This window comes from Salvelinus alpinus, chromosome 35 (assembly GCF_045679555.1).
Source record: "Salvelinus alpinus chromosome 35, SLU_Salpinus.1, whole genome shotgun sequence".
Lineage (NCBI taxonomy): Eukaryota > Metazoa > Chordata > Actinopteri > Salmoniformes > Salmonidae > Salvelinus > Salvelinus alpinus.
In genome coordinates this window covers 911795-930600 of record NC_092120.1, presented here as the reverse complement: position 1 = coordinate 930600, position 18806 = coordinate 911795, and the positions used below count along the sequence as shown (strand labels likewise).

Genomic DNA, 18806 nt, shown 5'->3' with positions numbered 1-18806 from the left:
GCTTGGATGAAAGGTGCACAGAGGTGCCCATAGTAAACTGCCTGCTCTTCAGTTCCAGTTGCTAATATATGCATATTATTATTCAGATTGGATAGAAAACACTCTCAAGTTTCTAAAACTGTTTGAATGATGTCTGTGAGTATAACAGAACTCATATGGCAGGCAAAAACCTGAGAAAAAAATCCAAACAGGAAGTGGGAATTCTGAGGTTGGTCGATTTTCAACCAAGACCCTATTGAATACACAGTGGGATATGGATGAGTTTGCACTTCCTACGGCTTCCACTAGATGTCAACAGTCTGTAGAACCTTGTCTGATGCCTCTACTGTGAAGTGGGGCCGAAGGAGACAGGAATTAGTCAGGTCTATCATGACCTGGCCATGCTCTGACCATGTGCGTTCACATGAGAGGGAGCTCTGTTCCATCGCACATCTGACGTCAATGTAATTCTCCGGTTGGAACGTTACTGAAGATTTATGTTAAAAACTTTGTAAAGATTGATTCAATACATCGTTTGACATGTTTCTACTGACTGTTACGGAACTTTTTGACATTTCGTCTGCTTTTAGTGAACGCGCTTCCTGACTTTGGATTTGTTTACCCAACACGCTAACAAAAATATACTATTTGGACATAAATGATGGACATTACCGAACAAAACAAACATTTCTTGTGGGAGTCCTGGGAGTGCATTCCGACAAAGATCAGCAAAGGTAAGTGAAGATTTATAATGCTTTTTATGAGTTTTGTTGACTGCACAATTTGGCGGGTAACTGTGTGGCTTCCTTTTGTGGCTGAACGCTGTTCTCAGATTATTGAATATTGTGCTTTTGCCGTAAAGCTTTTGAAATCCGACACAGCGGTTGCATTAAGAACAAGTGTATCTTTAATTCTATGTAAAACATGTATCTTTCATCAAAGTTTATGATGAGTATTTTTGTTATTTGACGTGGCTCTCTGCAATTTCTCCGGATATTTTGGAGGCATTTCTGAACATGGCGCCAATGTAAACTGAGGTTTTTGGATATAAATATGAACTTTATCGAACAAATCATATATGTATTGTGTAACATGACGTCCTATGAGTGTCATCTGATGAAGATCATCAAAGGTTAGTGATTCATTTTATCTCTATTTCTGCTTTTTGTGACTCCTGTCTTTGGCTGTAAAAATGACTGTCTGTGATTTTGCGGTGATCTAACATAATCGTTTGTGGGGCTTTCGCTGTAAAGCCTATTTGAAATCGGACACTTTGGTGGGATTAACAACAAGATTACCTTTAAAATGGTATAAAACACATGTATGTTTGAGGAATTTTAATTATGAGAATTCTGTTGTTTGAATTTGGCGCCATGCACTTTCACTGGCTGTTGTCATATCATCCCGTTAACGGGATTGCAGCCATAAGAAGTTTTAAGGGCAACTCAGGCAGTATCATACCGTGGGTTTGGGGAACACCATTGCATTGTGGGCAGGAGTGGTGGGGGCAGCAGCGGGGGTGGAGTTGGCGTTGTTGGCGTGGCCTGCCAGGTCCTGGCAGGTGTGGCTCTTCAGAGACTCTCTCCTCAGGGAGAAGTCAAAGGGATGCTCAGGGGGCACGGGGGGGTCCGAGTGGGGCGAGCTGATGGATGCCTCAGACACACTCTTCCTCACTGACGAAGACGTGTCTGAAGAAGAGAAAGAAGAGAAAGGGTCATCGACAAAATAAGACAGAGGCAAAGTGAGAGACAAAGACTGAGGCCATTATGGAACAGGGAAACATCAATGAAGACATGATTGGAGGACGGTGAGAAGAGGCAGGGGTGAACGGCGTGTGGTTATCGGGAGATGGATATTAAAAGGTAGAATTGTTAGATACTACATTAATTTTTGGACTCAAAATATTGATATACACCATTGATTGTTGAAGAATATAACTTAAAAATGCCTCATGAGCTTTGTTCAACTGTCATACCTCATCAGAATCCCACATATAATCTTATTTCACCCCAATGTTTTAAACAATATAAATGTAAACTAACACTGTAAAGCTTTAAAACATGGTTAAAACTACCATTTTTATCACATGGATGGTAAGTCCTTCCATCCATAGCTGTCTACAGTATGAATTTGAGAATGGTTACATTGCTCCAGACCCATCCCTCAGCTTTTTACCAAAACAGACGCGAGGTGCCCACTTTGATTCTAGCTTTAAGCAATAATGGTGTCATTATGATATGATCTCCCCGTCACAACACAGCTGTAAGAGGTGTCATGGCTTGTCTGTTCTCAAAGCTGTACTCACTGAGCTCTTCTATTAATAATGAACTCCCCATCATGGCCTTTAATAATGTACACCCCTCAATGACACAGTCATTAGTCTGGTCCACAGCTGCTGGGTGTCAGGTAACATGGTGACGCCTGGAATAGTCTGCTTACTGCAGGGTTTCAACACAATTAGTGGTGAGAGCCTCCTGTGGCCTGAGACTAAGCAGTGAATTGATATGGATGGATGAGGGTGTGACGTAACAGGGTGGTGGCCGTGGGTGATTGGTTAATTAGACGTCAACTGTGGATATCAATGTCAATAAAATCTTCCATACATGGGCCTTCCGGTAATAGGAAAATATTATTTCACATCAGTCAGACACTAAGATGCGTGAACACAAGTACATACAGAGACACACACACCCGCTCACCACAAGACACACCCCTCCAACACACACGTGTACCTACCTGTTGATGCCATGGCAGCGGCTCTGTTGGGGTCCAGTAGGGAGTGGATCCAGTTGGAAGCTCCCTGTTTGAAGTCTCTGAGCAGCAGGGCCGTGTCTCTTCTCACCATGCTCAGAGTGCTCACCTTCTCCACCTGCTTCTCTGCCTGGGGCTCCTCACCTGGGGGAGAGAGGGAGGGGGAAAATGTGGTACACATCACTCACCAGCATTGATTGGCATGCACAAACACCACGCACTACACTCAGGGGCAGTAAACCATCTCTGCTCCCTCTCACACAGTCTTACCTGCGTAGGCACTGAGACACCTGGAGAGCACACTGAGGGGCAGTAGGGGGTCGAAGAGGGTGAGCAGGCGGGAGGGCGAGGCATAGGCGGTGAGCAGGATGGCAGGGTAGGCAGCTACAATGCCATCAGGCATTCGCACACCATGAGACGCAGCGCGCATCGATGTTGTAATACACAGGTTACCACCAGCACTGTCACCGGCCAGACAGACATTCTCCCCAGTCCAACCTGAGAGAGAGGAGAGTCAGAGTCAGTAGATTGAGGCAAGAGAGAGAGAGAAACAGAAAGAGGGAGAGAAAGGAGAAAAGCTGAATAAAAGTAAGAATCTGTAAAACACTTCCAAGTCCCACTCTCTGTGCACGTGTCTATATGGGGCAATGAGGGGGTGGTTGTTGATATGCAAGTACCGTATAGGTGTTGTTTTATCTTGTCCCACAATGTTTTATAATTGAGACATAAATTGAGACTATGGCCCTCAGTTGAGTGAGTTCCAAGCTAACCAGTCTTTAGCTTTCTGTCATAATAATCTATTAAGTATCAAAAAATATCAAAAGTAAATATTGAGATCATTGGGAATAAAGCCGATCTGAAAGAGCAGGTCTGTCTATTTATATATACAGTTGAAGTCAGAAGTTTACATACACCTTAGCCAAATACATTTAAACTCAGTTTTTCACAATTCCTGACATTTAATCCTAGTAAAAGTTAGGATCACCACTTTACTTTAAGAATGTGAAATGTCAGAATAATAGCAGAGAGAATGGTTTATTTCAGCTTTAATTTCTTTCATCACATTCCCAGTGGGTCAGAAGTTTACATACACTCAATTAGTATGTGGTAGCATTGCCTTTAAATTGTTTAACTTGGGTCAAATGTTTCAGGTAGCCTTCCACAAGCTTCCCACAATAAGTTGGGTGAATTTTGCCACATTCCTCCTGACAGAGCTAGTGTAACCGAGTCAGGTTTGTAGGCCTCCTTGCTCGCACATGCTTTTTCAGTTCACCCCACACATTTTCTATAGGATTGAGGTTAGGGCTTTGTGATGGCCACTCCAATACCTTGACTTTGTTGTCCTTAAGCCATTTTGCCACAACTTTGGAAGTATGCTTGGGGTCATTGTCCAGTTGGAAGACCATTTGCGACCAAGCTTTAACTTCCTGACTGATGTCTTGAGATGTTGCTTCAATATATCCACATAATTTTCCGTCCTCATGATGCCATCTATTTTGTGAAGTGCACCAGTACCTCTGGCAGCAAAGCACCCCCACAACATGATGCTGCCACCCCCATGCTTCACGGTTGGGATGGTGTTCTTCAGCTTGCAAGCATCCCCCTTTTCCCTCCAAACATAACGATGGTCATCATGACCAAACAGTTCTATTTCTATTTCATCAGACCAGAGGACATTTCTCCAAAAATGTATATATTTTTCCCCATGTGCAGTTACAAACTGTAGTCTGGCTTTTTTATGGCGGTTTTGGAGCAGTGGCTTCTTCCTTGCTGAGCGGCCTTTCAGGTTATGTCAATATAGGACTTGTTTTACTGTGGATATAGATACGTTTGTGCCTGTTTCCTCCAGCATCTTCACAAGGTCCTTTGCTGTTGTTCAGGGATTGATTTGCACTTTTCGCACTAAAGTACGTTCATCTCTAGGAAACAGAACGCGTCTCCTTCCTGAGCGGTATGACGGCTGCGTGGTCCCATGGTGTTTATACTTGCGTACTATTGTTTGTACAGATGAACGTGGTACCTTCAGGCGTTTGGAAATTGCTCCCAAGGATGAGGTCTTGGCTGATTTCTTTTGATTTTCCCATGATGTCAAGCAAAGAGGCACTGAGTTTGAAGGTAGGCCTCGAAATACATCAAAAAGTACACCTCCAATTGACTCAAATTATGTCAATTAGCCTATCAGAAGCTTCTAAAGCTATGACATCATTTTCTGGAATTTTCCAAGCTGTTTAAAGGCACAGTCAACTTAGTGTATGTAAACTTCTGACCCACTGGAATTATGATACAGTGAAATAAGTGAAATAATCGGTCTGTAAACAATTGTTGGAAAAATTACTTGTGTCATGCACAAAGGAGATGTTCTAACCGAGTTGCCAAAACTAGAGTTTGTTAACAAGAAATCTGTGGAGTGGTTGAAAATACGAGTTTTAATGACTCAACATAAGTGTATGTAAACTTCCGACTTCAACTGTAGAGCATCAAAATGTTGTCAAAGACATTTCCCCCCCGGGGACATTAAAGACATTCTATTCTAAGATAAAGTGGTAGTTGTGTGTTTTCCTAACCAGCAGTAGGGTTAGATAAAGTGGTAGTTGTGTGTTTTCCTAACCAGCAGTAGGGTTAGATAAAGTGGTAGTAGTGTGTTATCCTACCCAGCAGCTGATGGTTCTTGATGGCCCAGCAGTAGGGTTAGATAAAGTGGTAATAGTGTGTTATCCTACCCAGCAGGTGGTGGTTCTTGGTGGCCCAGCAGTAGGGTTAGGGTTAGATAAAGTGGTAGTAGTGTGTTGTCCTACCCAGCAGGTGGTGGTTCTTGGTGGCCCAGCAGTAGGGTTAGATAAAGTGGTAGTAGTGTGTTGTCCTACCCAGCAGCTGGTGATTCTTGATGGCCCAGCAGTAGGGTTAGATAAAGTGGTAATAGTGTGTTATCCTACCCAGCAGGTGGTGGTTCTTGGTGGCCCAGCAGTAGGGTTAGATAAAGTGGTAGTAGTGTGTTGTCCTACCCAGCAGCTGGTGATTCTTGATGGCCCAGCAGTAGGGTTAGATAAAGTGGTAATAGTGTGTTATCCTACCCAGCAGGTGGTGGTTCTTGGTGGCCCAGCAGTAGGGTTAGGGTTAGATAAAGTGGTAGTATTGTGTTGTCCTACCCAGCAGCTGATGGTTCTTGATGGCCCAGCAGTAGGGTTAGGGTTAGATAAAGTGGTAGTAGTGTGTTGTCCTACCCAGCAGCTGGTGATTCTTGATGGCCCAGCAGTAGGGTTAGATAAAGTGGTAATAGTGTGTTATCCTACCCAGCAAGTGGTGGTTCTTGGTGGCCCAGCAGTAGGGTTAGGGTTAGATAAAGTGGTAATAGTGTGTTATCCTACCCAGCAGGTGGTGGTTCTTGGTGGCCCAGCAGTAGGGTTAGGGTTAGATAAAGTGGTAATAGTGTGTTGTCCTACCCAGCAGGTGGTGGTTCTTGGTGGCCCAGCAGTAGGGTTAGGGTTAGATAAAGTGGTAATAGTGTGTTATCCTACCCAGCAGGTGGTGGTTCTTGGTGGCCCAGCAGTAGGGTTAGGGTTAGATAAAGTGGTAATAGTGTGTTATCCTACCCAGCAGGTGGTGGTTCTTGGTGGCCCAGCAGTAGGGTTAGGGTTAGATAAAGTGGTAATAGTGTGTTATCCTACCCAGCAGGTGGTGGTTCTTGGTGGCCCAGCAGTAGGGTTAGGGTTAGATAAAGTGGTAGTAGTGTGTTGTCCTACCCAGCAGCTGGTGATTCTTGATGGCCCAGCAGTAAGCGTAGAAGCAGTCCTCCAGGGCCCTGGGGAAGGGGGCTTCAGGGGCCAGAGAGTAGTCCACAGACAGGATGGGCACACCCAGGTCCTGAGACCAGCTCTTCAGGTACGGCTGGAGAAGAGAAAAAGGGGGTGAATGGAGGTGAAAGGAGTGAGTTTACTGTAGATGGTGCAACCCCCTACCAGGGCAGGCAGAGTGCTGTTCGCAGTTCTGAATGCTTCTTAGTGCCCCCTAGCTAGCCTTACAGGAGGTGGTGTTGGGAAGGATAGGAGAGAGGTCCTGGTATCAGATTCCCACCTTGCAGGTTCTGTATTGGTGAACTACCAACCCAACCATACACTGCCTAACTCCAGTGGCGGCTTGGTAATTCTGTTATGAAAATACCAGGTATGTGCACTGTGCTCACAAACGCAACATGACAACCTTGCTCTCACTACACAGGGAGGGTGTTAACCTGTTGTTGCTATGCAATTTGATGTCATGGTAGCTAAATGATTAGCATTCTTAGACATACTTTCCAGATCAAACATCCTTAGCATACTTGCTTTTTATATTATAACCTTGTACGGTCATCAAGTACTTAGCTAAGTGAGAAGTCAAGAGTGCATACATCTGACAATAAATCTCATCTGACAATATTAGTCTGCCCTCCTCTACAGAATTTTCTCTCCTGTCCTTCGATCACTCCATTGCCCCTCCTCCTCTTCTCTCTAAGCATCAGTGACAGTGTCAGTAGTGACAGCTACGCCTCTCTAAACAATGCACAGAGAGTCTCACCTCAGTGGCCCATGACTGGATGTGACCGCATCACACACCACCTCAACACCATCCCTGGGAATCTGCCCTGCACTCTTAAAGCCACGCTGTCATAATGGATCCCAGTCTGGCACTGCTGACATGTGTGTGGTGGCGTTGCGTGTGTGCACGCCAATTTGAACGATCGTCATTGTCAGTACATTATGCGTTTTGACACCCGTCAGCGCCGCTGGCAAGGTCTGCCAATCACAAGTCTTGCCAGCGGCCCCCATAGATAGAGATGAATGCCCTCACAGACTCTATCCATCTCCTCACTGGCCAGGGGGAAGAAGGAAGAACAGAGTGGGTACAGTGAAGGAGGGAGGAGAGAGAAAGGAAAGCAAAGAGCAGGGGTGGATTACAAAAATGACAGAAGAGGTCATTAGGACAAAGGAGAGTAGAGCGCAAAGAGAATAATGATCAGAAAGGAGGAAAGCGTAGAGGACAGGGTTAGAGGAGGGAGCCTAGAGCATGGAGATCACATACAGACAGACATCTTCCATTAGGGCCTATGTAATATAAAGCCATAATAACTTCATGCAGAATTCCAGGCTAATTCAACATGACAGGCTTGTTCCTCCTCAGATCACTTCATATAGCCTCTGGTTGCAAGGCTATTGGAGATCAAGGGACTGCCAGTCCACTCTGGTTTCATGGTGACGCGTCTCAGTGGTTTAAAGTACCCTGCTGGTTATATAATACAGGAGGGAGAGAGGAGATGGAATGAGGAGGGAGGAGAGACAGACAGGAGTGGAAGAGGGGGAAAGGGGGGCTGGCCTGCACCAATCACTGGATAATATAGAGTGATATAAATATAGTCAGTTTGTGTCTATCAACCCTATTGGATGAATTAAACAGTCATTAGCAGGAACGGCTCATTACAGGGAAGCTATGGAGTGAAAACACAATCATTCCGAACACATCCTCAAGACCACCAAGTAACCCTCTAACAACGCAATTCTCAAACTATTCATTAGAATGGTATGATTCCAGTTAACTATAATAATAAATTAAAAAAGACATTGAGGTCTTGAACATGATAGGCTGTGGAGAGAACCAGGCCACACCATGGGTTCCCACCATAGACACTAGTCAGGTTAAAGGTGAAACGTGACGGTCAATTCCTCCCCAACAAACGAGAACAGAATGTGTTATTACCTCGTGAGACTTGGAAGTCTGGGCCACAAAGCCTCCTCCGTGGTAGTGCACCAGGAGCCAGCGAGAAGCGGGGCTCTGCTTGGTCTTCATTCCCAGAGACAGGGAGATAGGACCCCCCTCAGAACGAGACAGGGACAGCAACGCCTCACTGTCCTACAGAGGGAGACAGAGACAGCCAGAGAATCACTATCACAATCAAAAGCTAGACAAATTCTGTTTTCACTTCAATTGCTACAGATGTTGATTTGTCCGTTTGCTTTACAGCTCTCTGTTGAACAATCCCTACAGTCAGAACTAGCCATGTGGTTTGTTCTCTGCTCCAGACTGTCCTTCCAGCTCCACCACAAACACACTATTCTCATTCCCATTCATTAACATTAGCAGGGAACAGCAGAGAGGCTTTCGCTTGTGTTCTCCACATAAGACAACAACTCTTTGACTGAGCAGGATCAATGAGTGAGTTGAAAGTGTTGGCTGATATCATGTCTGGTTTAATGCCAGACTACAGATGCTCAGCTCTGCTGTTCAATACCTCCCCAAATAAATAAAGTGTGTGTGTGTGGATTTAAAGGGATTAAGAGCTGCGGATGAGCAGAGAAGACGAGACACTGTCGTTTACTACAGCTGCTCTCAAACAAAGGAAACGCAAAGTAACAGAATCCCTTGATGTTCAAGCATTTCACGCAGGAAGAAGCTTCTCAACAGCTGATGAAAGCAGCAGCTTAAAGCCAATTAATTTGGGAAATACACACTGTCAGAATGCTGCTGTCAAAGGTTTTACAGCAGCACATTTTGATCTACCAGTCAAAGGTTCTGCGTGTCAGATTTGAAAGGTTAACAAAAGTGAACTTTGCTTCAATATATCCACATAATTTTCCGTCCTCATGATGCCATCTATTTTGTGAAGTGCACCAATCCCTTCTGCAGCAAAGCACCCCCACAACATGATGCTGCCACCCCCATGCTTCACGGTTGGGATGGTGTTCTTCAGCTTGCAAGCATCCCCCTTTTCCCTCCAAACATAACAATGGTCATCATGACCAAACAGTTCTATTTCTGTTTCATCAGACCAGAGGACATTTCTCCAAAAAGTACAATCTTTGTCCCCATGTGCAGTTGCAAACCGTAGTTTGGCTTTTTATGGCGGTTTTGGAGCAGTGGCTTCTTCCTTGCTGAGCGGCCATTAAGGTTATGTCGATATAGGACTCGTTTTACTGTGGATATAGATACTTTTGTACCCGTTTCCACCAGCATCTTCACAAGGTCCTTTGCTGTTGTTCTGGGATGGATTTGCACTTTTCCCACCAAAGTACGTTCATCTCTAGGAGACAGAACGCGTCTCCTTCCTGGGCGGTATGACAGCTCTGTGGTCCCATGGTGTTTATACTTGCGTACTATTGTTTGTACAGATGAACGTGGTACCTTCAGGCATTTAGAAATTGCTCCCAAGTATGAAACAGATGTGTGGAGGCCTACAATTTTTTCTGAGGTCTTGGCTGATTTCTTTTGATTTTCTCATGATGTCAAGCAAAGAGGCTCTGAGTTTGAGGGTAGGCCTTGAAATACATCCACAGGTACATCTCCAATTGACTCAAATTATGTCAATTAGCCTTTCAGGAGCTTCTAAAGCCATGACATAATTTTTCTGGAATTTTCCAAGCTGTTTAAAGGCACAGTCAACTTAGTGTATGTAAACTTCTGACCCACTGGAATTGTGATACAGTGAATTATAAGTGAAATAATCAGTCTGTAAACAATTGTTGGAAAAATTACTTGTGTAATGCACAAAGTAGATGTCCTAACCAACTTGCCAAAACTATAGTTTGTTAACAAGAAATTTGTGGAGTGGTTGAAAAATGAGTTTTAATGACGCCATCCTAACTGTATGTAAACTTCCGACTTCAACTGTACCTGTATTTGTCCAATACAAACTTGTTTACATTGCAAAATGTTGTGGATTATGCTTCTAGCCTTGATTTGCATTTTGATAACATACCTACAGTATTTCACTTTTGAATGTGTATAGTATTGCTTACTAGTTTTTAATCTTTGTTTCCATTGAACATGCCATACAAATAAAGGCATTTTAATTTATTATATGAACATTGCCTTGGTCCTCCTTTTTCATCACATATAAAGGTGGATAGTAACGTGGCTTGAAATATCCGATCCCATGTGCATTTTGGCTGTTCAGACTGCAGGAAAAGTATGATTTGAATGGGATTTTTTATTTTATTTTAAATTTGAGTCACTTCAAACTGCCAATATGAACAGGGCTTTAGTTACCTGTCCCTCCCTCAGCTCGAAGGAGATCAGCCTCATCTGTACGGGGCCAGGGCCGGTGTGGGCCGACGGGGCCTCTATGGTGACAGTGAGGTGGGGATCAGCCACCAGCGGGAGGTCAAAGGGCACAGGGGGCACCGAGAGGGCACGGTTCACCTTCACCTGGGTGGACGTCATACTGGCTAGACTCTGAGGGGGAGAGTGGAAGGAAAGGAGGGGAGGAAGAAGAAGATTACTTTGTTATTCGTCACAGATACATTGTAATGTTTCAGTCTTTTCCTTTAGGAGGGACAAGAAAGAGAGGGAAGGCTGAGGGCAAATCAGATAAACATTCATAATTCACCATATCATTTAATTATTTTGTTTTGATCTTCCGGTCATTTGTAGGTCAATAAACTTGACAAAAGACAAAGCTGAGAGCATCTCCTCATGGCAGGAAAGCATCCAGTAAAATCTAAACATATCCAAACACAGTGACAGTATTACAAGCTCTGCAACTGCATAACTACGAGAGGAATGAAAGACAGCCAACAGGACAAACGCTGAGAAACACATACAAGGGAAGAGTAATCTACCACTGAGCTGTACATCACAGCGCAAGGGGAGAGTATTCTACCAGCGACCCGTTCCAGGGTCCGTCCAGAGTGGTCAGTGACTCACAGATAGAACCTCGGTCTCTGTGATGTTCCAGAAGGCCTTCCAGAAGTGGACGTCCAGGTTCTGAGTGATACGTTCAAACTCCGCCCCCCTTAACTCCGGGTCGATGGCGTACTTCCCTGAGGTAAAGAAGGAGCTGGCTGCTACACCTGGAGACAGAGGGAAGGGGGGAGAGAAGATAGTGGAGGGATGGTTGTAGGAGGCAGGCAAGAAGGAGAGGGTGATAGACAGTTGCAGGTAAAAAGAGAGGGGGACAAGGTAGTGGAAGTGGCAGAGGGAAAAATGTATAGGTATGGATAAAGATGAATGACAGAAAAGGGACAGGGAAAAGAGGGAGAGAGTGAAGGAGGAGAGGGAGTGAGTGGATGCTAACACATCAAATCAACTCATTAAGACAGAAACACAGGGATGGGGAGGCAGAGAGAGCGATGGCCATGAGTGGAGGCAGTAGATGCTACTGTTAAACAGAACTCTTTCAATCCCTGTAGCTACAGGAGTGTCTGGATGAGACGGAGCAGTGGTCACCTATTGTCCAGGAGAGCTGAATTGTATGGCTATTTGTTCCGCCAGAGCACTAAAACAGATGATTCCCCTAATCTAATTAAACACTAAGACTTGGTCACACTATGCCTGTGGTCACCTATTAACCATGTCAAAGCCTGGCTCTATCCAGACTGAGACTATGGCAGTGGTCAGGGGGACAGACACTCACCATATGGTGCAATACCTCCTTCCTCCACTGGGAGGCAGCATTGAGCAAAAGACAGTGTTAGATCATATTGGGTGTGCCATCACATCCTTCGTAAACAACAGGTGTAGACTAACAGTGAAATGCTTACTTGTGTATGTGTGCTGTACGGAGAAGGTGCTTTCTATACTCATAAGTGTCCATATATCAATGACCTATGAAATGTTGGAATCCTTCTTGACTAATGTGATTTGGTGATTAAAATAAAGTATTTCAAATGTGTGTGTGGGTTAATGTAAGTAAGTCTCCCTTTAAATTATCCTTTAATGATGTATTGTATCTAGCATTGATATTCACCCTCACAATCCCTTCACGTCGACTGAGTTGCTATGTCAGTAGAATGGTTTAGGAAGTAAATGAGAATGAATTAATGATTGAGTGGCTTTTGTTTCCATCAATAGGGAGGTTTGCTGGAGCCACTGACCAATGCCTGACTGGTGGCGCCTGTAGTTCTCTCCGAAGGCCACTAGGCCGATGGCTATGGTCTGCAGACAGGGACGGATGGCTGGAGTGAACTGGAAGAGGAGAGACATGAAACAAATCACTACAAAATACTTTTCCTTCAGGCTAACAAAAAGGGCCTCAAGATCCTCCCAAAAGTATTCCGCCCTCCCAGTCTCCTCTCCTCCCCCCACCTGGAATCCGAGGCAGCGTCCGTAGAAGCAGCCCTTGTGCATGGAGGAGTACTCCCGGATGAAGCTCTGGCTGAGGCCGCTCTCCTCGTGGAAGAAGAGGTTCCCGTGGCTGTTGTCGTGCAGCAGTCGCTGGGCCAGGTAGAGCAGGGCTCTCAGCTGACATAGGGCCGAGCAGTAGGCCTCCATCTCCCCTGCGTTGTGGGCCGTCCGAAAGAAGATGCTGCGTCGGTTGGTGGAGATGTAGCGCCCCTTGTGGATGATGTGGAGAATGCAGCAGCGCACCACCTAAGAGCGGGGTGGGAGGAAAAGGAGAAGGGAGTGAGAAATAGGGGGAGGAAAAGTGCTGTGTGTGAGTGATAGAAATAACATTAAATAAAGAGAATGTGTGAGAGAAAATAACGACAGGTACAGAAAAGGAGTGTGAGAGACAGACGATGAAAAAGGTGGAGACAGAAATTCAGAGACATTTAATAAAGGTAAGCAGCTGGCAGAGAGGTCATGATTTCTCATCAATACAAGAGGGAGCCTGAAGAGGTTCTGTTATGACACTCAATCAATTGGTAGCAAAAAAAACTAACAGAATACAAAATAAACTTGAGGCATTCGATGCTGGTGTTGAATTTTTCCCAATGTTGAGAGACCGTCAGGCACACACATACACACTCTTAACGCTCACACACTCCCTCTTGGGGTGGCAGGTAGCCTAGTGGTTAGAGCGGTGGACTAGTAGCCGGAAGGTTGCAAGATCGAATCCCCGAGCTGACAAGGTAAAAATCTTTCGCTCTGCCCCTGAACAAGGCAGTTAACCCATTGTTCATCGGCCATCATCGAAAATAATTCTTAACTGACTTGCCTAGTAAAATACAGGTAAAAAAAAATGTAAAACTAGGGAGTTGTCACACATACAGACACACAAACCCTGCCATCCTACCTTGACTAGAGAGCGGTATCCATTGGCTGGTATGTGTGGGTCAAAGTCAAAGTGATGGTAGATGGCTGCGAAGCCGGAGATGACAGGTTCCAGGCTGCGGGCGTGCTCCTGGATCAGGGTCATGGTGTCCACCAGCCGCTGTGCCGCGCCCCCCTGGGCCCCCTTAGCACCCTCAGAGAAGAACGTAGCATTCTCCTCACACACACTGTACAGGGCAGTAAACACCGCCTTGGTGTCCATCACTGGTGCGAAGAGAGGGAAGAGAGAAACAATCAGCATGCAACAACAAAGACTGATCATGTCTAATTCCAAAAAAAGGACCTCTATGGCCATACTGAATACTCACTTCATTCAAATGGCTAACCCACTATAGCCAGCATACAACAGGTGATTTGGAGTAAGAGTCTATCCCATGACATACCATACAACATAGCCACATTCAGAAAAACAGACCTTGTTTGTATCATTACCTAGCAATGCAATACTGCACATTTTGGCAAATATTCAGAGGTGAAAACTTTCCGTAGGATTTAAAATGGGAATTAATGGGAATATATGCAAATTAATACCATTTAAAAAGTAGATTTTTTTTGCATGGGACCTTATCATAAGTAGACATAATTGCAAATGATTAAATCGTTCCAAGAAACTATTTAGTTACGAATTGAACTTTAATTAAATGAGGTGACTTCACATGGGATGATTTCACTGAACAACAAAAGAAAGGGAATATTGAATGATCACCAATGATTCATTGCATCTCCCAAAAAATCTGTAAAATGATAGTCTAGAAACTAAAGCTTTGGTTGTCTTCCTCTCAGGCGTCCATGTCTTCTCCCTGGACCTCCTCAATGTCCACCTCTTGAACATCAGACTGAGGCCTCATCTTCACTGTCACTTTCCAACCTTGTTGAGGATGGCTCGTTGTCCGTCTCAAAAACCCTCAAATTTGCTCCGAAGGCCACACATTTGTCAACCATTGTATTGGTCAGCCTGTTGTGTGCTTTGGTGTGTGTGTTCCCAAACAAGGACCAGTTGCGCTCCGAGGCGGCTGATGTTGGTGGGATTTGGAGGATGATGGAGGCAACAGGGGAAAGTGCCTCAGATCCACAAAGTCCCTTCCACCAGGTTGCTGATGAGATATGTTGGCACGACGCCATATTGCATCTCTATCCCAAAGGCTTTGGTTGGAAGTGTACTTTCCAGACTGCCAAGAACCTTGCCCTCATCCAGAATAGGTGGCGAGACACAGCAGTGATGACACCATAGGCCTTGTTGATCTCTGCACCAGACAGGATGCTCTTGCCAGCATACTTGGGGTCCAACAAGTACACTACAGCGTGTATGGGTTTCAGGCAGAAGTATTCACGCTTTTTGATGTATTTTAGAACTGCAGTTTCCTCTGCTTGGAGCAACAGTGAAGTGGGAAGGGCAGTACGGATTTCTTCTCTTACATCTGCAAGCAGAGTCTGAACATCAGACATGGAGACATTGCCATCCACAATCCGTGCTACTGCTATAGGTTTCAGGCTGCTTACCACTCTCTCCCAAAATACATCCAGGAGGATGCTCTTGACGGGGCTGTCCATATTGGCAGACTGATATAGACATTTGTTGGAGAGACTCCCTCCCCTCCAGGAGACTGTCAAACATGATGACAACACCACCCCAACCGGTCGTCCTGGGCAGCTTCAATGTGGTGCTTTTATTTTTCTCACTTTGCTTCGTGAGGTAGAGTGATGCAATAACTTGACCCTTCACATACCTAACCATTTCCTTGTCTCTCTTGTAGTGTATCCATTGTTTTCAGTGCGATGATGTCCTTGAGGAGCAGATTCAATGCAGGAGCAGCACAGCCAATGGGTGTTATGTGAGGGTAGGACTCCTCCACTTTAGTCCAAGCAGCCTTCATGTTTGCGGCATTGTCTGTCACCAGTGCAAATACCTTCTGTGGTCCAAGGTCCTTGACTGCCTTCAGCTCATCTGCAATGTAGAGACCGGTGTGTCTGTTGTCCCTTGTATCTGTGCTCTTGTAGAATACTGGTTGAGGGGTGGAGATGTAGTTAATTATTCCTTGCCCACAAACATTCGACCACCCATCAGAGATTGCAATGCAGTCTGCTTTCTCTGTGATTTGCTTGACCTTCACTTGAACTCTGCTGAACTCTGCATCCAGCAAATTAGTAGATAAAGCATGTCTGGTTGGAGGGGTGTATGCTGGGCGGAGAACATAAATCTCTTCCAATACACATTGCCTGTGAGCATCAGAGGAACCAGTTGCATACACATCTCGAGCAAAACATTCATCAGCATTGCTACTACGTTTCTCCATTGAGTCCAAAAAATAAAATCTGATTCCAGGAGGACCATGAGCTGTTGCTATCGATAAGGTGTCTGATTCATCATTTTCACCTCAAATAGAAGTAAAGGGAATTCTGTCAGAGGTAGCTTGTTGTGAGCGCTTAGGGAAATGTATGCACTTGGCCAGATGATTCTGCATCTTTGTTGCATTTATCACATATGATTTGGCACAGTATTTGCAAATGTACACAGCTTTTCCTTCTACATTAGCTGCAGTGAAATGTCTCCACACATCATTTTCCTGTTAAGAGAAGCCTTAGTGTTCTTGGGCACAGGCACTATGGTGCTCTGCTTAAAACATTCTGGTATTACAGACTCGGACAGGGAGCGGTTGAAAATGTCAGTGAAGACACTTGCCAGTTGGTCAGCGCATGCTCGCAGTACACGTCCTGGTAATCCATCTGGCCCAGCGGCCTTGTGAATCTTGACCTGTTTAAAGGTCTTACTCACATCGTTTGCCGAGAGCGTGATCACACAGTCTTCCGGAACAGCTGGTGCTCTCATGCATTTTTCATTGTCATTTGCCTCGAAGTGAGCGTAGACATAGTTTAGCTCGTCTGGTAGGCTTGTGTCACTGGGCAGCTCTCGGCTGTGCTTCCCTTTGTAGTCGGTAATGGTTTGAAAGCCCTGCCACATCCGATGTAGTACGATTCAATCTTTTTCCTGTATTGACGCCTTGCCTGTTTGATGGTTCGTCAGAGGGCATATTGGAATTTCGTAAACTTCCAGGTTAGAGTCCCACTCCTTGAAAGCGGCAGTTCTAGCCTTTAACTCAGTGTGAATATTGCCTGTAATCCATGGCTTCTGCTTGGGGTATGTACATACGGTCACCGTGAGAACGACATGATCTATGCACTTCTTGATGAAGCTTATTTACAAAAATACATAGCCCGCCACCCCTTGTCTTACCAGATGTTGTTCTATCCTGCCGGTACAGGATGTTATAAGCTAACTTTGATGAACTTAGGCAAAATTCACGAAATTCCCGAGCTTAACTTCTCATGGAAAATTTCTGGAATCTTACCGGAAAGTATGACCCTTTGCAACCCTAGCTGTAACAGATCCACCGCCTCCTCTGCCACTGTAAAAAGCATAGAGACACTTCGACATTTGCAATATTGTTTGTTGCATTGTTGCATTGTTGCAATATTGAAATTCGATGTCCACTTGGTACTGTAATAACGAACGTGTCGGGAGTCGGGACGAGACAGAAAGCTTTTCTCTGCCAGTTGAAATCATGAAATCAGCATAATTTTTCTGTATATACAGTTGAAGTCGGAAGTTTACATAAACTAGTTTTAATGACTCTAACCTAAGTGTTTCAACCACTCCACAAATGTCTTGTTAACAAACTATAGGTTTGGCAAGTCGGTTAGGACATCTACTTTGTGCATGACACGTAATTTTTCCAACAATTATTTAACTTATAATTCACTGTATCACAATTCCAATGGGTCAGAAGTTTACACTGACTATGCCTTTAAACAGCTTGGAAAATTCCAGAAAACGATGTCATGGCTTTAGAAGCTTCTGATAGGCTAATTGACATCATTTGTGTCAATTGGAGGTGTACCTGTGGATGCATTTCAAGGCCTACCTTCAAACTGTGCCTCTTGCTTGACATCATGAGAAAATCAAAATAAATCAGCCAAGACCCTCTACCAACTGAGCCCGTGTGGCTCAGTTGGTAGAGCATGGCGCTTGCAACGCCAGGGTTGTGGGTTCATTCCCCACGGGGGGACCAGGATGAATATGTATGAACTTTCCAATTTGTAAGTCGCTCTGGATAAGAGCGTCTGCTAAATGACTTAAATGTAAATGTAAAACAAATTGTAGACCTCCACAAGTCTGGTTCATCCTTGGGAGCAATTTATAAACGCCTGAAGGTACCACGTTCATCTGTACAAACAATAGTAGGCAAGTATAAACACCATGGGACCACGCAGCCGTCATACCGCTCAGGAAGGAGACGCGTTCTGTCTCCTAGAGATGAACGTACTTTGGTGCGAAAAGTGCAAATCAATCCCAGAACAACAGCAAAGGACCTTGTGAAGCTGCTGGAGGAAACAGGCACAAAAGTATCTATATTTACAGTAAAACGAGTCCTATATTGACATAACCTGAAAGGCCGCTCAACAAGGAAGAAGACCTCCATAAAAAAGCCAGACTACGGTTTGCAACTGGATATGGGGACAAAGATCATATTTTTGGGAGAAATGTCCTCTGGTCTGATGAAACTGTTTGGCCATAATGACCATCGATATGTTTGGAGGAAAAAGGGGGAGGCTTGCAAGCCAAAGAACACCATCCCAACCGTGAAGCACGGAGGTGGCAGCATCATGTTGTGGGGGTGCTTTGCTGCAGGAGGGACTGGTGCGCTTCACAAAATAGATGGCATCATGAGGACGGAAAATTATGTGGATATATTGAAGCAACATCTCAAGACATCAGTCAGGAAGTTAAATCTTGGTCGCAAATGGGTCTTCCAAATGGACAATGACCCCAAGCATACTTCCAAAGTTGTGGCAAAATGGCTTAAGGACAACAAAGTCAAGGTATTGGAGTGGCCATCACAAAGCCCTGACCTCAATCCCATAGAAAATGTGTGGGCAGAACTGAAAAAGTGTGTGCGAGCAAGGAGGCCTACAAACCTGATGCGGTTACACCAGCTCTGTCAGGAGGAATGTGGCAAAATTCACCCAACTTATTGTGGGAAGCTTGTGGAAAGCTACCC

The 18806-nt window shown here is 44.8% G+C and overlaps 1 protein-coding gene across 2 annotated transcripts in view; it reads right to left on the bottom strand.

The window, feature by feature from the left end:
• The window catches only part of LOC139563998 (hormone-sensitive lipase-like), a 48883-nt gene that overhangs the window by 13230 nt on the left and 16847 nt on the right, over window positions 1-18806 (bottom strand). For both annotated transcript variants that reach the window (XM_071383107.1, XM_071383108.1), the window contains 10 exons: window positions 13712-13953; window positions 12781-13065; window positions 12570-12660; window positions 11401-11546; window positions 10744-10929; window positions 8458-8610; window positions 6471-6615; window positions 3001-3228; window positions 2716-2874; window positions 1441-1667 (listed from right to left, as the gene is read on the bottom strand). In XM_071383107.1, coding sequence (XP_071239208.1) covers window positions 1441-1667; window positions 2716-2874; window positions 3001-3228; window positions 6471-6615; window positions 8458-8610; window positions 10744-10929; window positions 11401-11546; window positions 12570-12660; window positions 12781-13065; window positions 13712-13953 — 1862 coding nt within the window. The remainder of the gene's footprint in view (window positions 1-1440; window positions 1668-2715; window positions 2875-3000; window positions 3229-6470; window positions 6616-8457; window positions 8611-10743; window positions 10930-11400; window positions 11547-12569; window positions 12661-12780; window positions 13066-13711; window positions 13954-18806) is intronic.